We start from the raw sequence: 19,686 nt of genomic DNA, 5'->3' as shown, positions 1-19,686 counted from the left end.
AATAACAGACTACGTGTGTTCTCACACAACAGTTTTTTGACTTCAGATTATTGAAAGAACAGTGATTTGCTTGAATGATTTTCTCTGTTGTATCAATTTATGTCACTACAGTTTGTTGGTGTCTGCTTGAATAAAGATTTTTAGCATCACACTTGCTTATGATCTTCATTTTCCTTACTTTAGACAATGTGGGGAGAAAGTGCTGTTTCAGGTTACTGGACAGTTTTCTGGTAAATTAAAAACAATTTCCAGGGTGGGTTTAAACCCTTTTGGTGAACACTGTCCTAAGGTACAGAGAGCAGCCAACTGACAGATGAAACAACAATAAGAATAAAGATAATGTCAAATACATGGATTAAATGAAGATATTTGAGCTAGGAAGCCTTTGTGTGGGAAAATGGAGTTTCTCTGAGGATGCAGTTCAAATCTTCATATGTGGATCTTGAAGGAAAAATGGTTTTCTTCAGGGTGGCAATAATCCTACTTCCTAGGAGAGCTAGGCATGTGCCAGCAAGCTGGGACACAAAACCACATCAGAATATGTGTTGATAATATTTTTCACTACTAAACCTTTTTACATTATAGTGCTGTTAGGGGCTAGAAACTTGTCTCAACATTGTTGGCAGGACAGTTCCTTTAACAAAGCCTGACCACTACGGCAGCTGAGCAGAACAGTTTAATCACCAAGGTTGACCTGACAGGAATGTGTGCCCCATTATCTTGGAGTACTCGTCCCCCATGCACACACGCAGGCCCAAGGCCAACTGGCGACATATGGGGTGGGGCTTGGACCCTCTAGAGCTTTCAATCACCCTCTAGTGACAGTGCTGGGCAGGCGCCCCACCGCCGCGTGGGAGGCAGGGGTATGCAGAACAGTTATTGACTATGCAAGAGAGCAACCTTATAAACAGGGAAACCAGCAGAGACAACAGGTGGATGCGTCCTGGAACATCCCCCCCTACACCGGCTTCAAAGATGCATCGGACGCCCAGACTCTCCGCCTGGACCGGACGGACTGCCACAGATCTGTGGTGATAGCTATCGCAACAGTCCCACTCTCTCCCTCTCTCTTTCTCCCTCTCGTTCCCTTTTTTACCTTTTTTTTTCCTCTTTCTTTGCTTTTCTCTCCTGTATCTATTTCTAGCCAAATAAAGTGACTTGGCACTTGACTCCGTTTTGAGTCTTAATTCTGTTTCCAAGAATATAAAAGGAACCTAGTCATGATGACACACTGGAGTTAATCAGAAGTTAAGCCCAGCCACCCCCAACCTCCCAGAATTATCTGAGGTTGGTTGGAAAGCAAAAGAGTTTAACCTCTGCCAAACTGTTCAACCCAACAGTGGATCGTGACAAGTGCAAACCCCTGATTTTTGCTTGGAAACCACGCTTGCTTGTTTCTTTGTGTGTTTATTTATTTTACAGACCTCTTCCTTTTATAGAGTTACTTCACTGTTTCAAGAGGTTACCAGCAGTGGAAGATCCCTCTGGACTTCTCACAAGGGAAAAAGTTTGGTATTTTTCAAAAGTTTCACCATTTTGAGGACTGAAAACCTTTTGAGAGAACAGAGCTCTTCTTGAGGACTTACTACAGTACTGAGAGCAAGAAATTAAACCCTTTCTTTCTCACAAGCTCCTTATTTGTAACTCATCGTCGAGAGGTAAATACTTCTGGATTTTTTGGTTGGGTTTTTTTGGAATATTCACCTCTGTCACGAAACATTACCACTTATGAACACCTCATGATAAGACTGGGCTTAGGAAAAGAAAGACCAATTGAAAAAAATTCAGAGACATCCAGCAGGAATTTTGTCCCTCAGGAAGGCTCAATGGACCTGCTGAAAACAAATATGAAAAGAAAGTTGTTTTGTCCTGGATATTTAAGAATACTTTAATAATTGATATAAAAGTGAAAATATACATTTATCAGACTGTACTAAGGAAAGGTACTAAGTATTCTTGACCTAGAACTTATGAAGCTGTTGAAAGGTATCAGGTATGAAGAAGAAACTGATGAAGTTCTTACAAGAGACCTCAATTTTATAGGCAGTCTTAAAGTCTTCAGGAACCTCTTGTTCAGCATCCATCTGTGACAAACATAAGTCAGTCAAACCTGAACAAAATGTTACATAGAAGCCAGATTTAAACTTAGAATAAAAAAAGGAGTGGTGAATTGCAGAATGTAAATTGACTAGCCTGTAATTAGGACCCCACATTCACCCTCCAGGGCAGAACAATAACGGACTACACGACCAAACCACTAACTCTTGGGAGCATAAGGAAACAAGACAGATTTGGAAACTTAAGCCTGCAAAATCAATAGGATGAGTTCGGAGAGGACACTGTGAAAGACTGTATGAAGTGTACAATAAAATACACACCACAGCAGTATCCATCCTTTTGATGATATGGCTACATTTCCAAGAACTTAAGCCATCTGCAAAAGCCTGTGGACAAAGATGAAACTCCTAACAAATATGAAAGTATACTCTTACTTTACAGTACACCAGTACAGATTCTAGGAACAGTTCAACAGGCAGATGTACCTAGTAATATGAATAAAACTGTTGTGATTTATGGTAATGTGCAGTTTATATAATTATATGATGTCTAGGCTTACAGTAAAGTCACAAACAGGCAACAATCAGACCGTGTACCAGGGGACAATTCTTATTATAGGCTCATGCGTACTAAATATACAATCTTGTGTTGCAGGAGTTATGCAGCCACCACCCAGTCCATGTCAGGAATTACGTGGATGCCACCTTAACAGGGCTCGGCCCTAGGTTCCTGCTCGAAGAAGGTAAGTCACCGGTCCGCTGTGTAAATAAGTGGTTTATTTATCCAACATGCAGAGCAGCTCGAGCTGGATGCCTCCAAGGGGGGACCTCCACTGCAGACCATGCACCCCAATTATACCCTCACAAACAGATTTCCCAGAATGTACCACCCATTACCCAATCCCCAAGTCCAATCACTTAATTCCAGTCAGTAGTCTCTTGATTTCTTATTGGTTTTCCTGGCTCTGGCTTGGTCTTCTTCTGAAGTTACCACATTCTCTCAGAGTTGTTTTCTTGGTCCTTATCTTCTTCATCCTTCTTGCAACTGCTGCTTTCAGCTAGTTTTGTGGTTACAATATTAGCTTTATCAAAAACTTTACTCTTGTACAGCTCTTGCAGCCTAAGGCTTCAAGTACTTCAGCTTCAAATGCTAAGTAAGGCTATTGATCCTAACAATTCTCAACACTTGGAACTACACAGATTATGATTTCCTTAGGGAGTGGAGCACCTAGTCCAGTAATGGAAACTATCAGTCTATATAATTTATTCACAGCTGACACAATAGGGAAGAACTCCCACAGGAGTACTGGAAAATTCATGTGTTCATACGTCATACTTCTGCAGTTTCTCAGGGGTCACATATAGGGTACTTCTATGGAGGTGTTGTACAGAGAGACTGACTGCCCAGAGGGACACGGCAGGGCATTCTGTTTCCAGCAGAGCAAATTTTGGTAAAAGATAGCTTACCTTTTGAAAAATTTTCAGCTGATCACAGCTAACAGAACAACTCTTCTGTAAAAAAGGAACCCACAATAACAGATAATGTACAGTGAAAGTGTAACTGAAAGAAAATTCAGAAATTACAGAACTACTGTCTATTTTACAGGAATTAGACAAAATGTCACAAAGAAAGTAATAAGGGGAAATTATGAGTAGATGTTGAAAACTTGATGATAAGGAACAAAGTAAAGACAAGAGGCTAATGCTGTACATATAAATAACATCTAAAGGAATGTTAGGTTCATGGTCCTAAGCTGGCATTAATTTGTTTGGATATGCTGGGAAAAAAAAGTGTTGATACTCAATCCTTTTTTCCTCCTGTCTACAAGTAGCAATACCAGAAAATATAGCGTGAAATCATAGTAGCTGTATATGTTATACCAACAACCCTGAGGTCTGCAATGTCAGCAAAATGCAAAGAGGAAGCTTAGCACCAGACCACCAGTTTAGCTAAAAACTGGTGGCAAAACACCATTTTTGTAAAAAATATTATAACTAAACCAAAGATGCAGCTCATGTGATACAGGATCACAGGAGTTTAACCATTTATAGTGGAAAAAACCTCCATGTTTATCTAGCAAAACATGAACATGAGACACTATAGAACAGTTTATTGTGCAATTGTTCCTCACAGCTGTAACAACAGACCACCTTCAACATAGGGAGGAAGGAGAAATGAAATGAACTTAAATTAAAAAGTTGAGCTATGAAATAGTGAACAGATTATAGAAAAATCAAAGGCAGCACTTGAGCAGAGCATTGCAGACACACAATCTGCGGTCCCTTCAGAAGCAGCCTACACTTGGATCATCTTAAAGCATTTGTGAGGCCAGACTCTGAAATTCATGAAATGTTTCAAAATTGTAGAGAAACAAAATCAGCTCAGACATTAGTTCAGGATTCTTGGCATATACATGCACATATGTGTATGTCCGCTTGTATGTATGTATATGCATTTATGTATGGATTTACTTGTATTTATATAAATAATATTGGTGCTGATTTATTTTACTTTGGGAGAGGGGCTTTTCTAAGCAAATGCTGTTCTTCATGAATAAAACTTGGAGAAGTTTGAAAGGTTGAAGTTTGTTTAATTTGTCAGTGTCTTACAAGGAGCTTGACTGATTCTCCTTATGGTTAAAATGCTGGCTTTGCCAGGCCACAGCAGACTGATCTTTCTTCACTCCCACCAAAGCAGCCAGCAAGAGGAGGAGTAATTCATTCCCCTGGCAGACATGTTAACGCCAGGCCTTCTCACGTTTTCAGTGCAACCAGCAAGTCACACTTTTTAACTGGATCAGAGTAACAAAAAATAAACCAGTTGGTTCTACTGGGTTTACTTGGCAAGTCTGGGTGGAGGTGGGTGCTGCAGAGGCGGCCTCTGCGAGAAGAGGCCAGGGGATGCCTTGTGCTGGACACGGCTGGTTCCTGATGGCTCCAAGGTGGACCCACTGCTGGCCAAAGCTGAGCCTGTCAGTGACACTGGTGGCACCTCTGTGACAACGTGTTTACGAAAGGGTAAAAATGCTGCAGAGCAGCTGTGAGAGAGAGGAGTGAGAAAAACACGAGAGAAACAATCCTGCAGACCCAGAAGTTACATATATAATAAAATTTTCTTGACAAAATGATGCAGATTTGAGGTCTTGCAGTCCATGCCCAAACTAACCCGTCTGATCCAAGTGGCGACATGTGGAGGCAATTCCCCCTTCTCCTGGCAGTGTCTCATCGTGACAGCCTTGAAACCAGTTCGTCTCATTTTCTTGTTAGCTTTCAGCCCCTTGATCCTGCTTACTGTGCAGATGCACGAACCTCCAGTGGCAGCTCACAACTGGGATGCGGAAAGGACAGGAGAGTCTTTCAGGCATGCCTCGATCTGCCAAATCATGATGCGCTCTGGATAATGCCAATGTGCAGGGATTCTTGGGGAATGCTGCAAGCATTGTTCAAGCTGCTGCAGGCTGCAGCGTTTGGTGGTTTTTAATGAGGAAGATGCTTTCTTTGAACTTCCTATTTCCTTGGAATTAAATTTTCTAAATTCTCTGACAACATATTAAGAAGCTGCCTGCCCCAAAGCTTCACCTTCATGTTTCACAGCTCTTCAAGTCCTGTCGAGTACGTTTATTGTTGGGCAGACATCTGATGGGACAAAGTGAACAACAGATCAAAGTCTTCCTTAACACTCTGCCTACACACCCTTTTCTTTCCACCGCTGCAAGTTTCGCACCCGGCTTCCCAGCCATGTCTGCTCCCTTCCACCCCCCCACCCCTTTCTTCGTCTCGGTTTTTCCACCCACTGACCCATTTTAAAACACATCTGCCCCCAAAAGGCGAGCAGGGGGCAGGTCAGCGGCGCGCTGGGCGCTGCAGGACGGGCGCTGCACACCCACGGCCGCGGCACCCCACGGCCCCGCGGGGGTCTGATCACAAACTCCGCGGCTGCTACGAGCAAACCGAACCCGGGCAGCGCCGCCGCGGTGGCTTTTCCCCCTCGACCCCCGGGAGAAAGCCAGGGCGGGCTGCCACGCCGCGCAGCCCCGGTGGGTTTATGGTGGTCCTGGGCTATGCCCTGCGGGTGTTGCCGCCTCCTGACGGGCCGGGACGGGACGGGCCGGGCCGGGCCGACCCGTCCCACGTTGCTTTCAGCTTTAATGGCACTGGCAGGGGAAACCTTGAGAAAAGAAGAAAAGGCCGAGGAAGAGCTGTTGCGAAAGCAGTTGGCGACAGCTCAGCACTGCCGGCTTGAGAGGGAGGCGGGCGGGACTGGGAGAGGCAGGGGCGGAAGGCGTCCAGCGGCGCCGCGGGGCGACCGGCCGCCCCGCGCCGCGCCGCGCCGGTGGGTGGGTGGGTGGTGCCAGGGGAGGCGCGGGGCCGGGTGGGGGCTGGGCTGGGCCGGGGGGGAGCGGGAGCCCAGCGCCGGGCCGGGCCGCGCCGCGCTGGCGGGGAGGTGCAGCTCGGCTCTGCCGGGGCGCCCTGCCTGCCCCGGGGCGCCTTCCCGCCGCGCCGCCACACAGCCAATCGCGCCGGGCCGGGCGAGAGCGGCGGCGGCCCCGCAGGTGGGTGCGGCGGGCGGCGGCTCGGGCCGGGCTGTCAGCATCGCTCTGCCCGGGGCTTCCTTCCTGCACGGCGGCGCGGACCTCCTCTGGGAGCCGCGGGGGTCGCCGGGCAGTTGCCGGTCTGGAGGGCAGGGGAGGCGCAGCTGCTGTGCCTCTCTCCTCCTGCTTCTCTTCCTTCTGCTCCTCTTTACTTTGTTCCCCTCTTTCTCTCCTTCCCCCTCTTTCCTTTCTTGCTCTCCGGTCCGTTTTACTTTTCCTCTGTTTATCTACTCGCTTCTGTCTCTCCCCCTCCTCCTTTCTCTCTTTCTTTCCGTCCCTTTCTTCTTTTCCCCTTTTCCCATGTCCCTTTTTCCTCCCATTCCCTTTCCCCCCTTTTTTCCCCTCTCCCTCTCCCTCTCCCTCTCCCTCTCCCTCTCCCTCTCCCTCTCCTCTCCTCTCCTCTCCCTCTCCCTCTCCCTCTCCCTCCCCCTCTCCCTCCCCCTCTCCCTTCCTCCCCCTCTCCTTCCTCCCCCTCTCCCTTCCTCCCCCTCTCCCTTCCTCTCCCTCTCCCTTCCTCCCCCTCCCCCTCCCCCTCCCCCTTCCTTCCTCTCCCTCTTCCCCTCCTCTCCTCCCCGCCCCTACCCCTGCTTTCTGTCTGCCTGTCTTCCCTTCCTCCCTTGTTTTTTCCCTCGACAGCACATTCAGGGGAGCCCGGGGCAAGCGGCTGGCCTCGGGGTGCTGGGTTGGTGGCAAATCTGTTAGCGAGCACAGGGCTCAGGGGACATCTGGTGCTCCCGAGGTGTTGCAGTCCTGGAGTGTGTTGGTTTGGGGCTTGGGTTTTTTCCCCCCCACTCTGTTATACTTGCTAGAACTTGAAGAAACCTCTTTTTTTTTTTTTTTTTTTCAGAACAGCAAAGCTGTTCAGAAGGTTGTAAATAGTCTTCTGTGACCCAGGTTGGGTGGGAGGACTCAGAAGCCTGACAGGAGGCTCAGTTATGCTCTGGCATTTTGCCTCCTTTCAGTCAGTGTTGCTCAGAAAAGTAGATTTCTTTGTGAGAAAGAGGAGGAGTGGCAGGAGGAGGGAATTGCCGTTTTGGAGTCTTTTTTAATGGAATATGAGGTGGGCTACCTCAGAGCTGGCAAGAATGACAGAGTCAGAAATGGTAGTAAGAGGAGAGCGGACAGATCTAGCATTTCAGTCTGTTGGCTTCAACTTGAAAAATATTGCAGGATTTGGAGCTTAGGCTGGGGCTCAGTTACAATGGTATATTGCTTTTGAAAGTAGGTGTACACAAAAGAAAACACGACTTTTATTTTCTCTCCTCAGTGATTCTCTACTCTGCCTATAGTAAGCATCAATTATCAGCATCATCTCTTTCCTATGAATCTGAATTGTTTGGGGCAATACTTCTTTCCTGAGGCTAGAAGAGCCAAAAGTTGCTTAAAAACCCCATGAATACTTTTGCCAAGTCTGTTCTCTTTTTTCTAACTTAAGCAAAAAGCACAGAGCAGGATACAAGCTGAAGATTTACATTCTGCTGTGCTGAGAATATGGTGATCTACTGAGCAAAATCCTGCTCTGCAAATTTGTTGCCACAGTGGAAAACCCACTGCTAGTCTTACAAAAAAATTTAATTTTGTTTTTTCTAATAATTGCCTCCTGGTTATCCTTTGGATTCCAACATAATCCAGAAGTTCTCCCCTTACTTTGGTTCATAAGCTCCTGAAATTTGAAAACACCTAACTTTATCATAGAATAACAACATAGAATTCTGTGTTAGGAAAGATGAAAAGAGGTAATTCCACAGGATTGTAGCATGGCCAACTAGTACAACCAAAATAACTTGTGCTATTAGGTTTTCTTCAGAGCTCAGGAGAAACCACTTTTTGCACTGTGAAGCATTATTATACACAGGATAATCATGGTGCTAGCAGAGAATTTTTTCTAAGACTGTGATGGGTTATGAGAAAGCTGTTCGGACACACCAGACAAGAACATTGTAAATCATAACAAAAACTGCATTTGGTAACTACGTTACTATCGTATATATTAAAGCCACCTTTTGTTGATCTTTTTGAGGGGTGGAAGGATTAGGCTGTTTTCCTCCTGAAAAATCCTGTAAGAAAGGGAGTAAGAGATGGCAGTTCTCATCCTGTATGAAGTTTCTGTGATGACAGTGAAAGTTACCCATTCCTGATGATACATACAGCACTATAAACAAAAATATGGGGCTTTTTTGTGTGTCTTTTTGTATGTTTTGCAACAGAACCTTCTTTCCAGTAGTATCTGTGTTTTATGTGCAGTTGTCTTGCAGGTTGGATTAAACTTATCTCATCTAAAGTGAAAAAACAAAACAAAACAAAAAACCCACCCTATATTACCTCTTGAGCTGTAGATTAAAAGAAGGAAGTATTATTTTACTGACTTGTGCAATAGAGTTAAACCTGTGCACCTAACCATGATGCTGATCCTTGTTAGTCCAGTAACTACAAAAGACATCTGTTCTTTTCAGAGGAAATTATTGCTGCAGGTACTCTTTGTTCCTTAGCTCATTGATGAACTGTAACAGTAGGCATGGCTTTCAAACTTTGCCTTCTACATAGGGCTAAAGAAAGTCTCCTCAGAATAACATTTTAAATGTGCTTGAAGCGGGATCCAACTACTCAAAAATTTGACAGCATCTTCCTTCCCCCATGAGATTTAGTTGCGGTTTAGTAGACGTTACCTTTCCTGTAACAGAGTCTGCCAGTGTGTTCCATTCTGAAATACAGCATTGTCACAAGGCAGCAATTAGTTCTGTAGGTGGGTGTGAGGAGTGCAGCGACTGCTCCCTTCGTGGTGAAATTATAGTTCCTACTTTAGAATAATGTGAAAAAATAGGTATGTATTTAACTTTGAAGTAGCCACTCTGTATAAATTATCTTGGTGAACACCAGGCAGTTGTACTGGGTGTTAAATTGGACAACATTACTTTAAAAATTTTGTGGCTTTTTGTTTTGGGATTTGTGAGTGTACTCTCACTGCCTTGAGGTAAAACTTACCTTTTCGTTAGTCAGTTCTAAGAGTCACAGACTTCTTGAGGAAGGAACTGGTCACTGAATGGCTTTGCCATAATGGCTTTACTTTCCTGAGTTGAAATTTTCTTATTGTTATAGCTCTGCCTGTGAGACCACTAAGGACACATGTGAACGCAAATGGCAATCAGGCTTTGTGCTGTTCTGGGGAAGATTTACTTGATACAGTAATACAAGAGAGTACTAGAAAGGCTACCAATATTTACATTTTTTCATTGCCCTTTTTCACACTGTTTATGTGGGTTTTACTCATTTTTTAAGAGAGAAGGATTTAAGTGTGTCAGATTCCTGATATCTGAACATAAGATCTCCAAATAACCCAGGGGTTTGAACTTATAGTCATACTTCCGACCCACCCCTCCCAAAAAACAGCTATCTACTTTTAGCGACTCTCACTGTTTAATCTCCGTGTAGTGGTAGGTGTACCAGTACTAGTTGTTTGTGGCGTTTTGTTTAAAGCTGCCTTCAAGATAACAAGGGACTAGAAATGTGGGAGGGTTTCTATAAAAAGGAAATGTCTTTCTTTTTTATTATTGGGTTCTTTTAAGCAGCTCTGAAGGAAGAGCCCCGCTCTTGCAGAGTGTTTTCAATGAACAGACAGCTGCACCCGTGTGGAACCCTGCAGCTGCCTCTACACAGTTTTCAGAATTAAGGTCTTAATCTGGTAGAGTCTAATGGTAACCAAATACTTGGCTTATGAACAGTCTTATTTTCAGAAAGACTGAAGACTGTCTAACGGAACAAACATCAGTACTTTCATTCAGTTAAAGGAGTGTCTACTTTCAAGATGGTGCTGCTTGATAGCACGGAAAAGCTGAGTAAATTGTGACTCCGCTCTGTGTCTGGCAGAATTCTGCAGATAACCCTGTGTCTGTGCAGTCTGTCTTTGTGCTTATGCATGTTTGTGTTTATGCAAGCTGTTTACAGCTTTAAAAATAACTTCATCAGAACAAAGGTTCTGCATAACTGAATCTGAATAGAAGCAGGTTAATTGTAATAACTGCTTGCAGGGCATGTATGCTTTGAAGCATGGTGGATATGCCCTGGAAAACTCAAGGACTTTCCAGCAAATCCAACCTTAGCAGAGGGCCTTCTTCTGAAGTATTGAGGAAAAGTTTTGTATCTCAGGTGGAATTTGTGAATGCAAAAATTGGACAGCAAGGACCTGGTCAACACCTTTTTACTTACTATTCTCGGGTAGCTGAGGTTTCTTTATATCCTCCCTCCCTCTGAAGCAAGAAAAGGGAAAAATAAGTCAGTTCTGACTCTCACTCCCCACCCATCAAAATGGTTACTTGTCTCCTGGCCCATCCCAATTACTGCTCCAGAGGTAGGTGTACGCAGCACTACATTTTCCACTCGGCTTTTCTTCAACACTTTTCTGTAAAAACAAAAATCTCAGGTTGTCATGAATGGATATAGGATGTTAGTGCAACTTCCAGGAAGTTTTCAAATACCTGTTTTAAAGCTCTGGTTAAAAGCTAATATGTCTGTGGATATATAATAGAGGCCTCCGTAATGTTTGTGTTGCAGGGTCCTCTCCACAGTAGCTGTATGCCAGATGTCACCAAAACAACAACAACAGAGCAAACATCACCATCTAATTCCTCTGGTATTTGTTACAGAAAGCAGAGTAGGAGGTAAAATGAAGGAAGGGAGATGAGTGCACGTTAGTTCTGCAGGCCACAAGGCTGAGAGTGTTGTGACACCACACCATTGCAGCTATGCCTGCAAGACCTATCAGATCTTCCCTGCTCTTGGTGTAACTGGTTTTGACCTCATGACAGCCTCCGTGATGCTACCTAGCTCTAAGTTCTTTCCTGCCTTTCTATCAGTCATAGATTTATATGCTGCTGAAGTACCCCAAAGCACTTTCTTACCCTCTCCCTACCCTCTTCTGAACTTCTGGTGCTGATACTGGTCCATGGTGTATTGTGGAGGCTAGAGTGCTTCTTTTTAGATGCTGAATCAGTGTTTAGCATCTTGTCTCAACAGTTTTTTCCATTATGTGAGAAAAGACTGAAGTGCCAAAATCAAAAGACACCAATTTTTTTTTCTTGTGCCATGAGTCCCTAATGATTTTCATCTTATTGTGAGATGGGTCTGTGTACCATTTCAGAGCAAGCCCTAACTGCTTTTTCCAAGGAAAAAATATACTTAGCATAAAAATGTATGGTAATTGCATAAATACAAAAAATATCTACTTAGTTTACAGCTTCACTCTGCTCTCTGAACTCCTTCAGACAGGGTAGAGGGTGAAGTGTTTTATGCAAGCTGGCACGAGGGAGGCGTTGCGATGCCTGAGAACCAGCAATCCCATTTTGCTAATCCTGACGCTGTAACTCGGGCAATATGAATAGCCCCAGAGAGGGGTGCCACCCTGCTGTATCACTGATGAGAGGCTGCCATTGCTTTTAACCTTGTTTAGGAAAAGACACATCTCACTCTCAGCCTTACCAGTCCAAACAAGAGCCTCAAGGTTTGCTGAACTGCGGCATGGTGAGCAGAGATTTCCAGGGCCCTGGTGGCTCGCCATGTCAAGTCCTGTGGGGAGCTCGGAGGGGCCTGGTTGGAGCCATCAGGCCTTAGTGCCCTTGGGGCCCTGCTGGTGTCCATGAATGCTGACTGCAGAGAGCTCCCAGGGGCAGGCTGGTTGGATCTGCTGTCACAGCCCTCCTGGCCTGATGTGAATCCAGCAGAGATGGGAGCGGGGCTGCTCCTTTTGGAGCGTGTTGTGATATCAGACCAGTCGCATGGTGAAACTGCAGCCAAAGAGATTCGCTGTGCTGGCGGCCAAAGGCAGGTTTCCGTGTCGCTGGGCTGAGGCACGTGGACTTTGTCAGGGCTGCTGTAGCCACATTCTGCCGGCTCTGTGCCCTCACAAACATCCCCTTTCTTTGGGCCAGCCCCATGGTGTGGATATAAGGGTCCTTGCTAATGGCACTGCCATTGCGTGCTGCAGCTCCAGTCCAGCCTGCCTGTATAAAGCCTCCGCGTGAACGTTGGTCTCTCTCTGAGCTCTAGCATAATCTTCTAAAAGTGTTTTGTTTGGTTTTTTTCTCTGAAGGCTTAGGTTTCTCATGGGATTTTCTGTTTGTTTTTAAGGATGAGTGAAGCCAAACTTAACTAAAATCGCATGCAGTGCTGAGCTCTGAGGGTGCTGTTCCCTCCTGCCTGTGGCCACAGCCTTTCTTTGATGAAGGTTATTCCCCTCCAGCTCTTTTGTCATAAGTACCGATGTAGTCTATTGCTGACTTGTTTCAGTCAGTACCATGGGTCAGATTAATAATTTAGCGTGTAGGGTTAACACATGTTTAGATAGTAACCAGATAAAGACATTGTTAATGAAATCAGCTGTTTTACAGTAGCACCTTTACAGTAATATAAAAGTTAAATCAGAACCTGACTTTTAATAAGATATCTCCCAAACTTCCAGGTAACCGGTACTTTTTTCACAGATGAATAAACTAAGAGGCAGATGATCCAAGTGATTTGCCTTCTTGACACAGAAGACCTGCCAGAAATGGAGATTTCTAAATCTCTAAATGGAGATTACTAAACTCATTCAGTAGTCCTTCTTTCCATAAGGTCTATTTAAATGGAGAACACTAGTCTCTAGCAGCAATCAAGTTGAAATTATCTTGGTTTTGTGTTTAGTCTTACCATACAGTTTGTATACAGCAGTGAAGAATAATTTTGGTAGGAAAGATGAAAGTGGGCAGCTAACTCAACCTTTGTAGTAACTCCTCCAAATACCAGCAACTGCTATAAGTCTCCCTTTTTTTAGTGACTACTCCATCAGAAATATAGGCTCTGACTTGAGGAGGAGGCAGTGAAAGAAGGAAGCAGGTCAAGTACGTAACTTTTGCAGCTGACCTTCAGTTGAAAGCAAGACCAAGGCTGCAGCATAAAGTCTTCATCCATGGCTGTGCAAACCTCCCTCCTGCTCTCCCACAGTGCAAGGTGCTGCCTCTGACACTTCATTCTCCGGTATGCACACTAAAGCTATGCAGAGCTTGAGAAAAAGGTGTTAAAAGCTTTAGAGAATGCAGTCTCAAGCTAAGTTAATGAGTATTCTAGGCTGATAAAACTTTATAAAACAAACAAAAAAAAATATTCTTAGATGAAAGGTACCAAAACTTTCTTTATCCTGTAAAGGCCAGCTTTTGAAAAGAATGAGATATGATCAAGTTTTAGGACTTCTTAGAAAAAGAATTGCAAGCATAAACAAATAGTAACTTATTGTTAAGACTGTTCAGAGGAAGCAGTATGTCAGTCAGAGTTTTGACTGGGGGAAAAACCTCCACCTAAAGATAAGAGCCATGTTAACATGTAAATGTTTGCTGATCTCTCATTTTGGTATAATGGAAATGCAGGGTCTGATTATTCTGAACTCAAAACAGTAAAGGAATTGCACCCAGCTGGGTATACAAGGCCTTTCTGAAAGAGCCTCTTTCTCCTGCTTTCAATTAAATTTTATTCTAAAACAGGAGCATGAAAGACTTCTTAGCAAGCTTTATTCTTTGGAAATTGTAGGAGGTGAAGACTGTAATGGTAGCTTTCGACTGAGGCTCTGTCTCCCTGCATTGTAAAGAACAGGGAGGGAGTGGCAATCCGCTTGAAGTGTCTGTTATTCCACAATGCTAATGCTCCTGTAAAAACTGAGAATACGATAAAATAGTAGTGCTAACTCTCATCCTAAAGAAGGAAGGATTCCAGCTTCTGTCAGCTAAAGCTTCACAAATATAAGTGTATTTGAAGTACATTTTAAGTTCTAGAAAGTCTTAATTTCTAAATTGGTGGGTAGAAAACAGTAATTTAAGGGTAATCGGTATCACAAGCTTCATCCAATGGAAATATATACTCAGTAGAGATTATGGAGACGATCACGTAGCTAATGTCCTTCCTTCGTTAATTTCATATGTGTGAGACCTGATACTTAAAAGGTACCTCTCTGTGCTTTCAGCTGCAATTGCACACTAGTTCACCAGGCTTCTTACCTTAAGGGTTAAAATTTTAGTTCTTCCAATTTGACTTCGCTATACACCTAAACCAGACCTGGAACAAACGTTCACCTCCCTAAGATAAACTAAAAATGCAGGATAAAATAATTACAGGTGTAACTGTGAAAAAAAAGTACATTTTACGGTAAGTTAGATCTTTATATAATGCTTTTAGTCACAAATAGTTTGTGGTCTCTGCCTGCTGGTGGCTTGAATTACAAAATACTTGGTTATAGTACTTCCTTAAAATACTGCTGATCCTTATAGCTGTGCTAGACATTTGTGCAGTGATATGCACCTTCCTCCCACCTACTACACATGGATGAGTTCCCCTGGTCACTTTGCAATACTGTGGGTATAGTGGTGGACCCAATGAGTAGAACATCCCAGTGGCAGCATTACCACCAAAAAGCTCTGGGATGCCAGGCCTCAATTTCTTAGATGCACCTGTTCTGAGATTTGCAAGTAGCAGGTTAAAAGCCACAGTTTGAGAATTAAAAGCTAAAATGTTACTGGGGTAACTTCAAGAAAAGAGCGGGGCGGGGAAGAAAAATCTTATGCTGAACATCCTACAGCAAAACCTGGAAGTGGACACAGCACACACTTCTTTTCCTTAAATGAATTTTCCTACCAGTTTTTTTGGGGTAGCAGTTATTCTTAGAGTGGTTCAGTAAATTATTCAGAGGCACTAAATTTTTCATGAGAATAGTAAATATGAAAGGAGCTGTATAAATCTCAAATACTTCAATATTTTATTAACACTTTAACTTATAGATTAAAATTTTGGAATACATTCTCTGGTCTTCTATTGGCTTTTGCAGTTAGAGGTTGGTTTAAAATTTAGACCAGCACTGAATTATTAGGCAATGAATTTGTGAGTACAAATAGCGTTTGAGTGGCAATGTAAGTTGTTTAAGGATATGCTGTTCTAATCAGTTTACCTGCATGAGGTAGTACTTATTAAAAAAAAAGACACCCAGATCTCTAATCCAGTTCTAAGGTGCAGTTTTCTCAACAGCTACAGCTGTACCAGCTGTGTAACTCTGCAGTGATGTGTGGTGATCCCTTCACAGAGCACTGAAACAGAAAAAAGGTGCTTAAGGGGAAACCAGACTCGCAAGAAAAAACGTTGTAGTGCCTGTGAAATCAAGATGAAAATAAGGTTGGCATATTATAAATCTTGTTGCAACTCAGCCTTGCAGCATATTTCAACATAAAAGCAATTGCTGATTCATTGTTTAAACAATGATAACACAACACTGCTTTTCTTAGATTTCTGCATTTGCAGTGACTTAACATAAATCAGTTTTAAAGCTAGGCTGTAACTATTGCATTTTATGTTAAAAAGGTACTTACTTCATCAGTTCAGTCACAGCTGTTCTCACAACTCTGAAGGCTGAGGAGCTATGCTGTACTAATTTCTTTCTCCCCTTCTCATCAGCTCTTTCCAGATGGTATTTCTAAGCTCAACTGCAGGATGTTGAGGAGACTGGATCTCACATAAAATCTTGAAAGGCTTCAGGGACTGTTTTCCTGGTGAGAAGATAAAGCATGACTAGCACGCAGCAAGTGCGTGGTAAGTTGTAATTATGATGAAATCTATGTCACTGCTGAAGGGAGTATAAAACATTCTTGCCAAACCCTGAAGCACGAATTAACATCAAATACTTGCCTCTCAGTAATGTATCTAACTGGCTTTCATTTTGCCAGATGCAGCTGCATCAGCTCTGTTTTCTGACCGAACTTCAGTTTGTAGTCTTAGTACTACAGAAGTAGTGTTTCATGAACACTATCTGCCTCTCCCAGTCTTTTTCTAGAAAAAAAAATTTAATTTTATTCATTGATTTCTGATTTTCAACAGAATATTTTTGGCTGAACTATTTACCTTTTTACTGTCACTAAACAACAATGTAATTATTAACCAGTAGTTTTTCTAAAGAAGCCTTTTATTCTTTGAATGTCACTCATATTTCATTTTATTTTAGGATTTTTCCGTCCACCTCCCTGACAAACTCACCAAATTCCTGAGGAACACAAATGGTTTTTTTCTGAAGTTGTTGAAGCTGATATGAGCAGAGTGGAGGGCAATTTTTTTTAGCCCTGCAAAGCTACCTGGTGTTTGAAATGCTGAAGAGGAAATTACGGTTTTGCCACAACTTGCGTGTCAGGCTTTTCTTGGGTCTAACTCTTATTTTAGTAATAATTTCAGTTTTGAAAGTTAGCCAGAAGCAAGACTTGTTGAATCGGAGACATCTAGAGCTGACAGAAGAAGATCCTGTTGGCAACGTTAACTGCACTAAGATTATAGAAGGGGATATAGAAGAAATTCAAAAGGTAAAACTTGAGACGTTGTCGGTGTCATTTAAGAAACGCCCCAGACTAACAACAAATGATTATATTAACATGACAGCAGACTGTGCCTCCTTCACCAAGACCAGAAAATACATTATGGAGCCTCTCAGCAATGAAGAAGCAGAATTTCCAATTGCTTATTCCATAGTGGTTTATCACAAAATTGAGATGCTTGATAGACTTCTAAGATCAATCTATGCCCCTCAGAATTTTTACTGCATTCATGTTGACAAAAAGTCTCCAGAATCTTTTTTTGCTGCTGTGAAGGGAATAGTCTCATGTTTTGATAATGTCTTTATTTCCAGCCAGTTAGAGAGTGTTGTATATGCTTCCTGGAGCCGGGTGCAGGCAGACATTAACTGCATGAAAGATCTCCACAGAAGAAGTTCAAACTGGAAATACCTGATAAACCTCTGTGGCATGGACTTTCCTATAAAGACCAACCAGGAAATAGTAGAGAAATTAAAAGCCCTTAAAGGTGAAAACAGCTTGGAAACGGAAAAAATGCCTGTTTATAAAGAAGTAAGGTGGAAAAAACACCATGAGATTATTGATGGTAAAATAAAAAACACAGGCATAGACAAACAGCTACCACCTCTCAGTACTCCAATTTTTTCTGGTAGTGCCTATTTTGTAGTTAGCAGAAGATTTGTAGAATACGTATTACAAAGCAGCAAAATAGTTAAGTTAATTGAGTGGGCAAAAGATACTTACAGCCCAGATGAATACTTATGGGCAACAATTCAGAGAATCCCTGAAGTCCCAGGTGCAGTGTCTTCTAGTGACAAGTATGACGTTTCTGACATGAATGCACTGGCCAGGTTTGTCAAGTGGCAGTACTTTGAAGGTGACGTGTCCAAGGGTGCACCTTACCCACCATGCGGTGGAGTTCACGTTCGCTCTGTCTGTGTTTTTGGGGTAGGAGACCTGAACTGGATGCTACGAAACCACCACTTCTTTGCTAATAAGTTTGACACTGATGTTGACCCTTTTGCAGTGAAATGTTTGGAAGAGTATCTGCGACACAAAGCTTTGTATCTGCAAAAGAACTGAAATACTGCATGCTCCTATTATGAAACATAGGTAAAAATAGCTATGTGCTTTAATATACAACACCCATGGTGTTGATGCTGGTGATGGGTGGTTCATGCCATGTTGATATGGTGATGATGATGACCTCACTGATTCCCTCCCTGCCTTGTCCATGGACAAGAGGGAGAAAAGACATGTCTTAAGTGAAGATGGGGATGCCTTGTGTTGCACACTATGGCTTGGGACTTTGGACACAAAATTGCAGACAGCAATTCTTGGAAGGCCAACTATTTGGAATATTTATTATCTAAAATATGTAATTAATGGGCTTCCTTTGGTTAAATTATTTGTTTTAAGGCTTGGAAAATGCTTGTTGTTCATGGTTATTTCTCAGTTTTTTCCCATGAATGTAATGCTACCTGGAAGGGAAAGATGAAGAGGGAAAAAAAAAAAGAGGTAAAAAGCAGCTGGACTTCACAGACATCATACTGAGTACCGAAAGATCTCAGGAAAATAACATTAGAATTGATCTGAAAACTACACAAAAGGGGATATACCAAAGCCAGCTGTTATAATTTAACTTAAATCTGATTGCTCTAGTTCTGCAATATGTAGTTCTTAATCCTCCTGAAAATTTCATCAGCAGCATGGAGTATTAAGGACTTGTATGTAAATTTTTGTAGCCAAATCTTGCTTTTGTATTCTTAAACCCCCCTGATAATGTGATATAAAGTTTATACACTAGTTTGTAATTACATCTTCTCAGGGAAAGTTCAATTTTGTGCCTGATGAGTTAGACTTGTAATTTTACACTTCTTACTGCATCAGGAGTCTTGGTTTTGGATCCAAAATGGCTCAAGTTTCTCAAAAACTTAGAAGAACTGCAGTAGTGTCTAAATATCACTGGTGGAACTGCTGGTTTCTGCTTTCTGTCAAGCTCTACTTGCATTCCAGGTACTTTTAACATTAAGTATGCAAAAATAAAGATATTTTTCTAAATTATATAACCTCTTCCTAGAATTGAAGTCTTTCTAAAAGCACCACCAAAAATCCTAATGATGAACACGTAAATGTTTTTACTGTAAGTTGCCATACACAACTGAAGCTGCAGCTGACACAAGTCCTACCTTTCCTCCATATGCTCCTTCGTTCATGTGTCTGTGGCTGTTTAGGTTCAGCTGGTGCATCTGATTTTTCTTTTTCTTCTTTTGGTGGAAGGGGAAAGGAGAGTGAGTTTTGGTCCAGGTTAGGTCCCTGCTTAGTTTAGCTGCTGCAATGTGGTAGAGAAGCATGGTGATGAGAGAGCAGGACACTGTGATGGATGATGCTATTTCTTTCCATATCAGTTCAGGTTTGCCACACGTAGTTACTGCCAGGTGTCTCATCTTACTCCTGAGATGACAGTGGAATTCATTACAGGCACTAGCAAATGGAAAAGTAAATTTTTTGTTTCTTGAACTGTTGCTGTGATGGCAGCATGTGTTTCTTACAAAGGTAGTTTGTCATGAAGTTTCTCCTAAGGTGTCCCCCAATACTTAGACATTAACATAATGAACTCCATACTGTTGATAATGCAAACAGCTAGGGATGCAAGCAATTTAATCTGAAATAGGGCCTATTATTGCTAACCTGTGC

At 42.7% G+C, this 19,686-nt stretch overlaps 1 protein-coding gene and 1 long non-coding RNA gene across 2 annotated transcripts; one reads left to right on the top strand and one right to left on the bottom strand.

The window, feature by feature from the left end:
- Window positions 1-1,341: 1,341 nt before the first annotated feature.
- LOC142050005 (uncharacterized) lies at window positions 1,342-16,113 on the bottom strand. Its single transcript, XR_012657880.1, has 3 exons — window positions 16,024-16,113; window positions 2,379-5,693; window positions 1,342-2,084 (listed from the first exon to the last, which is right to left on the bottom strand). It is a non-coding gene; the product is annotated as an uncharacterized LOC142050005 (long non-coding RNA).
- Window positions 16,114-16,155: 42 nt separating this feature from the next.
- GCNT1 (glucosaminyl (N-acetyl) transferase 1) lies at window positions 16,156-19,058 on the top strand. Its single transcript, XM_075078302.1, has 2 exons — window positions 16,156-16,243; window positions 16,653-19,058. The coding sequence occupies exon 2, from the start codon at window positions 16,792-16,794 to the stop codon at window positions 18,070-18,072; it is 1,281 nt and encodes a 426-aa protein (XP_074934403.1). The 5' UTR covers window positions 16,156-16,243; window positions 16,653-16,791; the 3' UTR covers window positions 18,073-19,058.
- The last annotated feature ends 628 nt before the right edge of the window (window positions 19,059-19,686 follow it).

This window comes from Phalacrocorax aristotelis, chromosome Z (assembly GCF_949628215.1).
Source record: "Phalacrocorax aristotelis chromosome Z, bGulAri2.1, whole genome shotgun sequence".
Classification (NCBI taxonomy): Eukaryota; Metazoa; Chordata; class Aves; order Suliformes; family Phalacrocoracidae; genus Phalacrocorax; species Phalacrocorax aristotelis.
Note: the sequence above shows the minus strand (reverse complement) of the source record. Positions and strands in the feature narration are given on the sequence as shown.

What these genes read in the sequence shown, in the direction of transcription:
- GCNT1 (XM_075078302.1), top strand. Translation starts at nt 16,792, where the DNA reads ATGCTGAAGAGGAAATTACGGTTTTGCCACAACTTGCGTGTCAGGCTT.